Raw genomic sequence first — 11,468 nt, 5'->3', positions numbered from 1 at the left:
TTTATTCATATACAATATAGGCCTTGTGATACTTATACTGTACCTCATTCAATAGACTGAGAAGCCACAAGAGTCATTGCTGGTAATGTTAATAAAATGCTGCACAGAATTCATAAGTTGATGTTTTAGTGTAAACCCATTTCAAATTCTGAAATGTGTGTCAAGTGAACATTATCATCACATTAATACCATTGAAAGCAATGGTCAATGATTTAACGAATTTCATGATCTTAAAAAACACTTACCCTTTTTTCAAATTTTCTGATATAATCTGCACATTCATAATGTCCACATGCTTTGGCCAGGTCAGATGCTACCAGTCCATCCTTGTCTTCAATGTTGACATCACAACCAAATTCTATCAGAGCTTTCACACACTGAAAAAGGGGTTAAAGTCATTGGTCATCCAGGGTGACATGTGGTACATTCATTTTGGTTATCAATTCAGTATTAAAGGCACATGAGCTGCAACTTTAGACATTCATTTCATGATTTTATATTTAGATTAAAATTAATTTACTCAAGTATAATTATTCACTGAGTGGGACTGCATGGGGAGGTGTCAGTAAGACAAATAGTAAACAGATGTTGCACCCAAATATGGCTGTCTCCATACAACTATATGATAAACAGCGTAAATGGTACACATATATATTATTTGAATCTTTACAATACAACATGATGCAACGCACTGAAAGGACATGAAAGGGATTCACTCCACTTTGACAAAGAATTCTCTGTTTTCACACAATATGGCAAGAGTTTGAAAATGGTAGGAAATTTAAAAAGAAAAAAAAACTCTTCAATTTCTTGCCTATTCTGATACGAGAAAATGTTGTTGAGGCACGGTTAATGACTATATCATTCAATGTGTAGGTTGCAATGAATATCTGAGGAAATTGGAAGGTATCTTGGACAAATTTCACAGAGTTGCAGCTCAATTTGCAAAGAAGTCAACTGTCAGTCTGATTGAAATAAGATGCAGGCATTGATTTGTACTCATTTGGATCATATCTCACATTCCTACAGATATGCATGAAACTATGTCATGTGAAATCATGTTTCAATCTTGCACTTTAGATAGCCAATCAGAATATTCTTATAAGATAATAAATAATAAAAGGTAATATGAAAACCCTGAGACAGTCTTTCAGGAGTTTGATTAATGTCAATGCAATTAGTCTATTCTGTTCAACTGTTGTCAGTGATGAGCAATTACTGTGATCTTTCTACAAAGCAAGGCCAGCAACTATATCATGGCCAAGGAACACTTACAATCTTCCATGATCATGGCAAGGTGATCCCAACTATCTTCCATGATCATGGCAAGGTGATCCCAACTATCTTCCATGATCATGGCAAGGTGATCCCAACTATCTTCCATGATCATGGCAAGGTGATCCCAACTATCTTCCATGATCATGGCAAGGTGATCCCAACTATCTTCCATGATCATGGCAAGGTGACCCTAACAATCTTCCATGATCATAGCAATCAGAGTTGTCAGTCAATTACTAAAATAGAGGATATAAGTTGTAGTTCCATTTCCCTAGAGGGGTTGACAGCAGTTTCTCACCTCTAATTGTCCATGTTCAGCTGCATCGTGAAGTGGAGTACCACCTAAATAATCTTGTTCACATGTCCCTCCAACTGAGAGTAACCATTTGACAACATTGGTATGGCCTCTACTGGCAGCAAAGTGAATTGGTGTTGCCCCATCAATGTCTTTTTGTATGCCACTTACACCTTGATCCTGTACCTACAAGGTCAAAGGTCATAGGTGCATTGTTATGTTGGAAATCTACTCAAGGAGGAAACATGAAAAATTAGAAATCACTTTAAGAGAAAGATCTCCATTTTATTCGTTTTTCTCATTCTGAGGAACATAAAGAGATTGAAAATCCCTGAAACATTGACAGGCATTGATATGATATATTAAAGTCATTCATTGGAACCTGTTTGCATGCACTTCCCCATTAATTTGAACAAATGTACATTTTCTTGAATAAGGCTACTGTGCTGTGTACACTATTTGATTATTTCAGAGTGGACTCAAATGAAATGACAAAATACTACTGACCAGCCATTGAACTACACTGAGATGTCCCATTTGAGATGCTGCATGTATTGCTTGCATTCCATCATTTGCCTTTAAGTGTACATTTGCACCAACATCCATGACAAGATATTTGACACAGTGTAGATGACCTTCTTGAGCTGCAAAATAGACAGCGGTGGCACCATTCTGAGCTTTGTCATTCATAACCCTGTAATGAAAAACGGTGAAACCAAAATAAAAACATGAACCAAATCAAAGATTACATTCTTTCAATAGCAAAACCTAAACACCACAATGAACCTTTTTTTTTATGGTAAGTATAATTCTTAAATTTGTTTTTGTAACATTTGTGATTACCTGTATGGATGGTTATCAACTTCCTTACAACTGTTTGTTTGGACATTTAATGTCATAGCTTAAACTGATGATCAGTCTGTGCACACATATCACAGCCAAAGGCTGTAGGCACAAGCTTTTCATTACGCTCATATACAGATATACCAACACAGCATTTGCGATAAGTTACTGTCAATGCCAAGGCCAAATCACACAGACATGGTATATAGCAGTTTTTTTGGTAGGAGAACAATGCCATGTGACCAAAAGTTTTATCTTTGTTTCATGATTTTTTTCACATTTTAAGTCATTGTCCTTAAAAACATCAGTTGTAAAGATGGTCCATTTTCAATGATATATTCTCAGTGATATACATCACTATCAGTCAGGTTGACTCTGGTATAATATACCGGTATAGTGACAGCTTTGTTGTCAAACTTGTTAACTGTGATAGGATGTAACACACTCCCCCCCAACCCAATAAACATACATGTACATGTATATACATACCGATATACAATATATGGACATACACATGTACATGTATCATGTATGTATGATTTATCAAAAACAACAGTTGAGACTAGCCCACTGTCTAATGCTACATCAAGTGTGTGCATTAATTATGCATTGACAACAAAGTGGTTGATACTTGCAAGAGACAAAACCACTTATTGTTTGTATGGATAGCAATCTCTATTAATTCAAGCAAATGACTACTCCCTTTCTTTTTTCAATGAAATACTTCACGTCATAAAAACAATACATCATTCACAGTTTTGTTATTATTGATGACAGTCCATCTGAGTCCAGTAACACTGTTCCTTTGACATTCAACGATACAAGTAGTTTACATGGCATCCTTGAACAATTAAGCTGGTGTGTTCTATCAAATTGTGTCATCTCATGTCACTCAAATCCTTTTATTAAAAGTTGACAATGATTGTATCTGTGTGACACATACAGGCTATTCTGTACTCCAACTTTGCATTCTTTTGTTTAGTAAATCATGGATTTCACTACTGATAAGCTCGAGGAATTTCCAAAAGCCCTGCTGCACATTTCCATACTGTACAGGTACATACATTTTTATTGGATATGTGACCGGCAAAGATGTAAATTATTACATTGAAATTGTTGATATCCTCAGGCTCAATTGACCGCGTGGTGATTTACAACTCACCAGAAAATCTTATCTGCATTTTACTTTCAGTTGAAGCTTTCAATTATGTTTCTATTCAGCACTGAAAATAGAAATTCACCGATGAGTTGGGCTTTGTTAATTTTGAGCAAACTGATAGGACAGAGTACATCCATGGCATCGTTTCATCTCGAATCCTTATCACAGCCACCATCTTGGAACCCTTGGTAGAATGAAATGCCTTGCAAAGCTCTATTCTATTGGATGATGGCTGAGATTTGCCTCTCAGTGATAAATAGCAGCTACAAAAGTGACAACAAGCCCTTCACTTGGATCACTGTGCAGTACTAGTCTGTTTATCAGCACTGGTGTCACGTAAAGCAACAGCAAGTGGCTTTCAGAGAGCAGGGGACAATTTCAAGGTAGGGGCCGGCCGGCATGTGAGTTTTTTATTCAATCCATCATCCAACGGGCAAACACCTTATTACAGGATGAGGTACCCATAACCCACTACAAAAAGAAGCAATGAGTAGTAAAGTGCCTTGGTCAAAGGCACAACACTTTGCTAGGGTCTCAAACTCACCATCTCCTGACAGTCATTACTCTGGACTTACAGGGTCTGGAACTCACTATCCTCTGACAGTGAGTCCGGTACTCTAACCACTACCCCATGGTGCCTCCATTTTGGTAGTAGTTACCATAATTTTTACAAGGACAATGTACTATGAGTTAGGTATGTCTTTCTTTTGCACAAGTTAAGGGAATGTTTTTGCATACAAGTATAGCAATTGCAGTAACAGCTATAATGTCTACATGCACTGTATGGCCACCATCATCTCAGTAAAACACTGGTAGACACATTTCAAATTGAAATCAGTGTGCAGATCAATGATGATTCACTGATACACAAACAAACTATTCTTTGATATCTGTCAACATTATTGCTATAACTTTTTGTAGAAATTCACATCCCTGGTACAAAGCATTCACCACACTTTAACACTGGATTGTCAATCTCCATCATTTTGTCTATATGCGTGGTCTTCAACTGTGAATTTTATACTTGTTATATGTATTGCAAAATTGTCTCATTGTGTTGGCTGCCTTTTGATATAGGACCTCTCCTTGGTTACAGTGTGCCCTACACTCCCACTCAAACATACAGTTTTGGTGAGAGCACCAGGGACGGTGGTGAGAGCATACTGGTAAAGTGTAACCAAGGAGAGATCCTAGAGTAGGTATTATGATTAAATTTCTACAGAAACAGGAGCAGGTTATGTACATACAGGTACAAGTATACGGTACTTTGATATGAATGACACAATCTAGATTAATTAATGCATTAATTCCAAACAGGAAGTACGACATTAAAAATTCATCAGGTGATGATAATTTCAGATGAAATTTTAAATGTTAAACAACATCTGTGTCCAATGCGCAGATTGTACTAGTTCCTCAGCCTGTACCGGTACACTGGTATTGGGCATGAAATAGATCACACATACCTCAGCCTGTACATTGCTATCGGGCATGAAATAGATAACACAATTACTTCAGCCTGTACACAGGTATTGGGCATGAAATATATCATACATACCTCAGCCTGTACACTGGTATTGGGCATGAAATAGATCATATCTAAGCCTGTACATTGCTATTGGGCATGAAATAGATAACACAATTACTTCAGCCTGTACACTGGTATTGGGCATGAAATAGATCACACATACCTCAGCCTGTACATTGCTATTGGGCATGAAATAGATAACATACTTCAGCCTGTACACTGGTATTGGGCATGAAATATATCATACATATCTCAGCCTGTACACTGGTATTGGGCATGAAATATATCATACATATCTCAGCCTGTACACTGGTATTGGGCATGAAATAGATCATACATACCTCAGCCTGTACACTGGTATTGGGCGTGAAATAGATCATACATATTTCAGCCTGTACACTGATATTGGGCATGAAATATATCATACATAAATATACTGCTATGTACAATCAGGAATGTATGAGACTATAGTCTATGACTGTTGTTACAGTTGTAGTGTAGTCAGTTCTCACGACACAAAATCAATTGGTAATGACAGTGTGTGTGTGGAGTGTCTATGGTAATGACTTCAAAATCATTTCATGAGATTGAGGGTCTGCAATGGCCATCAAACGATGGACAGTGCTATCCTGCAAGTTTAACTGTGAATGTACACTGTGTTTCAGAAAAAGATAAAAGAACTGGTATGTGGATTTGAATTGACAAATCAATGCAAATACTTCCATAGTATTACCCAAGTATCATACAGCAATGCTGTATTACCACCATATCATGCAGCAATGCTGTATTACCACCATAATTTTGACATAGTAAATAATAATGACTGTGTCACAATCTAAATAGCATAACATGTTAAATACGAATTCCCCGATGAAAAATATACAATGGAATGAAATGAGTTTTGGTATTCAGCCAAGAGTTCATTTCAATATTCAACAGACAATATTGTATTCTCTGTCTGATAATGCTTATTTCCTGTATTTTTGCCATAGCAGTATGAAAACACATGACTTCCACTGTTGTTTGAATTGGTAATACTGTATAGTCAAATCAGGGAACATGCACTGGCTCAGATCAAATTTGAGTTTCATAAAAAAAGAAAACAAATCGACACACGTGGCAACAACTATCTGTATTTACCGGTATACCTTACAGTGTTTCATCCAGGGTGACATCAACAGGGGGATTTTCCCCCTTTACCAGAAAATTTTGGGGTGATTTCACCAGTTCATGTGTTCTACTTTTATCTCTTAGGTGTTAATGGCACCATTTCATGGGGGGGCTGGTCCCCCCTTGAAAAATTACTAGGGGGTGCCAACATGTCAACAGAGGGGGAATCCCCCGTCCCCCTCTCTAGATGAAACACTGACTGTACACACAATGTATCAGCTCACCTATCCTGCATAGTCTATGAGCGAATCACAGTTACAAACACATTAGTAAGAGAAGCAATGTTTTCCCAGGGCCATGCAGCATCTAAGTCAGTTTCACTGGGGTTCTCCAGTCATGTTCTTGGAGTCCCCCATTATGTATGTATCTATGCAATTATACTGGTACTACATCATCCATGTACTGGATGACAGAAATGACACTAGGATTCTAAAACCATTTTCCTCTACAAACTTGTTAATCCTTTAACCACAATGGTTTAGCCCAAGCTATTGTGGACCTGTTCACATGGAATTTGGGTGAACAAGTTCAACCTAAGCAAAAACTACCCCTGGTAGGTGTACCGGGCGTATTGACAAAGGTCAATGGATAATTTTAATTTGATAGTGGTTGGCAGTATTATATGATGTCAAGGCTATATGGTATGGGCACATAATTAAATGGTTTCATATTTAGATTTTTAATAAATAATTAATATGGTTAATACATAATTAATGTTTGCACAGCGCCCTCAAACACCTAGATGAGAAATCTACACACTGAATACACTCTCCATTCAGTTTTCATTTTCTATCTGATCACCCAATCAAAATAATGACAACGTGAACAGAATAGATTTATACTGTTTTTATCTACAATGAAGTACATGTATTTGTTTGGGGAAAAATGCAGTTTGAAGCTGAACAACAGCATTGAAGTGCTGTCCCCATGGTAATACCATGGTAATTGACTAGAATTGATACAATGATAGAATAAAAGTCCCAGTATGTTGTCTTCAATGAGTTGTTATTTACAAAGATATACAATTCTGCAGGTACCACTTTATAACAGTTCTCACTTTATGATTATACAATTTCCTGGGATGTGAAATTTCTTGCTAGGTTAACAGGACTCCAGATACAGTAACTGTTTGATGATTTTGACCAGAGAAAGCGGTAAGGATTTTTCACATTGCTACATTCACTTCAAATAGTTCAATATACTTTGATTTATTGATGACACCAATATTTTGTCATCAGACCAAGATAGTATTTCATCGATGTCAACACTAACAATTGACCGCCGGTTTCTGGCTTCATTCTTTGAAGGAATCAAGCAATATGGAGCTTTTAGTGTTTATCAATGTTAAGTAACAGGAGAAGTGGTTAATATGTATTTGTGTAGTTAATTACAGGGTACACATATAATGATTAAACACTTTTAGTTATACTGTTAAGCACAACTATGTCAATATATCTTGTTGAATTTTGATTTGTTCAAAAAGACAAAGTTACATAACTGCAAATTTCTGCCATATCTATTTGAGATGTGTATTTAATGGGGTAGTTTTTTATCACCAAACTGATGAAAACAACTTTTAGAGGAGAAGAGACGATTAAAATCACATAAACAGTCATTGTCAACTTGTTCTGTGGACACAAGATCTCTGTCTTCATTACATTTCACAAATATCTTTGCAATTACACGGTCGGACCTTCACTGATCAATAGCCTTGGTGATTTCGGTGTGGAAATTTGTCTTCAAGTTCAACAGGAATTAAACATCCTCTCTACCGGATCTCTCATTCCAGCATGACTTCAGAGCCAAGATTTTTAGATATCACTTGAATTTTGTGTTGGAAAACACAACCTTTCATGAAAAGATGTCAACATGGACTGATTGGTATTATGTTCTTTTTGAAAGGTTTCCTTTGATTTCTGGGTGAAAGGTCAATCTCTTTCACCACTGAAAGATGTACATAGTTTTGAATATCCCTCATCCTGTCAAGTTCACATATCACCATCAGCTTGATGTGGAGGCATGGCATATTCTTTATAACTTAATAACAGTAACACAAAATCTTGGCTATTTGAAGGCCCCTGAATATTAACCTGTAGATACTGTAATGATATTTTTGCTGACCTAACCTGCTGTAAAATTCCATACAAAGTGGGTGAAATTACTACAGATTTTACTCATTGTCAGTTTTTACTGACTGGAGAGATGGAAAAGTCATTCTGTCTGTCTGATAGGATTGGGATTGATAGAGTCTGTCAAATGAAGTCAGATGATGCATGAGAAAATATAGAAATTTCAACTTCCATGTACTTTCCAAAATGAGATGAAATCAAAAATGACAAGAAGAATCTTAATATGCATTATTAACTTTCAAATATGGTTGAAAAATGACTTGGCAAAAATGTTGATAAATAAACATGTGTTCTGGAGACATTAAAGCTCAACAGATATAATTTATTTATTATTTTAACAGACGATAAATTATTATGCATGGATGCAGATGCAACCTCACATTCACTTTCTATAAAAGAAAATTTAATTTCACAGTAATATGCATGTAATTGGACATTGTAAACATTAGAATGTTTTAATAATGCACAATGTTTTCTTTTTCTTACAATATCAATTCTCTTTCCTTATGCTGCCAAGTTTTATTACATTCTGTCAAAATATTTGTCAGTACCCGAGCAAAGATGAATCAACAGCATTGATAGAAATGGTAGCAATAATTGTCAGCAGAATTTCAAACTATTAATGTTTTAGCTGTCAATCAAAATTTCTTGACAAGACTCTGACTCTGATGTACAAATAATGCACATATTTTAACTTTCTATGTTGATTTTCTTTATAAGCCAGGAAATATTCGTAACCTATAGAAATGCGTAAATGTGTTCATTATTTACTTTGCAAAGGAACCATTTTAATTCATCATTAATTATTTACATAAGCAATGTTCAGGGTCTGACCCTTCTAATACCACAGTTCAACCAAGTTGGTAGTAAATTCATTTACAATTATAATACTTCACAGTCATGACCATTTTTGTAACTATTCAAATTGCTATAATTCATCTGAAGACCTCATGGCCATTACAAGCACAAGTTTCTAGCATTTGTATATTATTTTCACTATTAGTATTTTTTCTTATTCCTTTAAGCTTCCTTATCACATAGCGAATAACTTTTCAATGCAAATTTTACAATTTCATGGCTGAAACCAAACTTATAGTTTTCATGTATGACTGCTTTGGTAGGATTGACTTTCCACAGCCGACGGCTCTCAGTGTGTCCTTAGGTTATTAGATGGAGGTTTTTGTAAGAACTGCATGTGTGTGACTTTCTTGTTTACAAACAATGTATTTCATGCATGATATCTAGATGCATCCAGTCAACATAACTGTAACATTTAAATTCTATGATATTCATTGTTAACAAACATGTTTTAACTTTCATCAATTGCCGACGTACCCCAGATACAGTGTTTACATCAGTTGTAGGGGTCACCCGGCAACCTTTGAGCAGAGTTCTGACAATTTACCACCTCCCTTTAAAGGTCAACTCACAGTGTTATGATTCAATTACTTGTGTAACAAATGGAGGTCACCTTGTCCTTACATGACAGATATTCAATATTTATATCAGTTGGCAAGAGGTTGTATTAAAGTCTAATGAAGTGCTGTTGATTTCCACAGGCAGCTATAATTAAGGTGACAATAATTTGAAAGATTTGAACTTTAGGACCGTATACAGTACAGAAATGTCTTGCAAATCATTGACTGGTAAACACATTTAATATGTAACAACAGCTGTCATGTTCTATTTCTGATCAAGGATAATTCTTAATAAAAACATACATAATCATAAGCATAGAACAGAAAAAGAATTATTTAATAAAACTCTTTAAATGAGATTGTGGTCTACACTGACCAATTCCACATTAATTTCAGTTTTATGGGTGAAAAGTGGTCTTGGCCCTTATCAACAAATCTTGTTTGTTATCAGTTGAAATTTTTGTTGAAATTTATCAACATTGAGAATTTGCCTGTTGATTCTATCAGTGGAGTCTTGATAAGGCTTGGTGTTACACCCACACCCACTGATAGTGACATGGTTTACCTGTAAATCTACTCTATTCTCTAGGTATTATTATTATTTGATGAGAAAGGGCAGTCTGTAAATGGTACCACACCCATGTATTAGAACAGAAGCCATGATGTAACTGTGTAAATTTTCATGATTCAATCCTAAACAGGACATGATGCTAGTGTGGTAGCTACAGCTGTAGGTATATTGAGAAATCTTGATGAATTTGGTAAAAATACGGAGTGTTAAATAAATTATTTTATCTACCATGATTCATATGTATTATACAGTCATGCAAACACATCAACTAGTATCTTTCAATGGACAATTCTCAGCTACTGTGCACTATGTTCTTATTATGTAAAATAAGCTGACACCATTGGGTGTGCGGCATTTGTAAATATTGCAGCTCTCTTCCAAATATGAAAACACTTAACATTTGAAACCCATGATTGATTATATCGCTGTTTCCATGAAAAGCCTAGATCAACCAATGATGGCTTAGTGAAAAATTCTATTGATTAATGTCAAATGGAGTCAATCATTTTATATTGATTCTTTGAAAACTGCTACAACACAAGTCATAAAAATTACGCTTTATCCTCCTTTCCAATGGGGTTACAGCTGATCATTGCGCGGTTGCATTCTATTGAGAATATACCTCATATGGTAGATCTATATGGTAGCAATCCAATTTTTCTCAAAACTATCCTGGCTGTTCTAGGCTATTCTGGCTGTCCTAGGCTATCCTGGCAGTCCTAAGCTATCCTGGCTGTCCTAGGCTATCCTGGCTATTCTAGGCTATCCTGGCTGTCCTAGGCTATCCTGGCTGTCCTAGGCTAGGCTATCCTGGCAGTCCTATCCTGGCTGTCCTAGGCTATCCTGGCTGTTCTAGGCTATCCTGGCTGTCCTAGGCTAGGCTATCCTGGCTGTCCTAGGCTATCCTGGCAGTCCTAAGCTATCCTGGCTGTCCTAGGCTAGGCTATCCTAGCAGTCCTATCCTGGCTGTCCTAGGCTATCCTGGCTGTTCTAGGCTATCCTGGCTGTCCTAGGCTAGGCTATCCTGGCTGTCCTAGGCTATCCTGGCAGTCCTAAGCTATCCTGGCTGTCCTAGGC

The 11,468-nt window shown here is 36.4% G+C and overlaps 1 protein-coding gene across 1 annotated transcript in view; it reads right to left on the bottom strand.

The window, feature by feature from the left end:
* Nucleotides 1–11,468, bottom strand: part of LOC139137759 (espin-like) — a 29,653-nt gene that overhangs the window by 682 nt on the left and 17,503 nt on the right. The window contains exons 2-4 of the mRNA XM_070706024.1: nt 2,081–2,267; nt 1,577–1,759; nt 246–377 (exon numbers count right to left, since the gene is read on the bottom strand). Of these exons, the coding sequence (XP_070562125.1) occupies nt 246–377; nt 1,577–1,759; nt 2,081–2,267 (502 nt within the window). The remainder of the gene's footprint in view (nt 1–245; nt 378–1,576; nt 1,760–2,080; nt 2,268–11,468) is intronic.

This window comes from Ptychodera flava, chromosome 7 (assembly GCF_041260155.1).
Source record: "Ptychodera flava strain L36383 chromosome 7, AS_Pfla_20210202, whole genome shotgun sequence".
Taxonomy (NCBI): Eukaryota; Metazoa; Hemichordata; class Enteropneusta; family Ptychoderidae; genus Ptychodera; species Ptychodera flava.
Note: the sequence above shows the minus strand (reverse complement) of the source record. Positions and strands in the feature narration are given on the sequence as shown.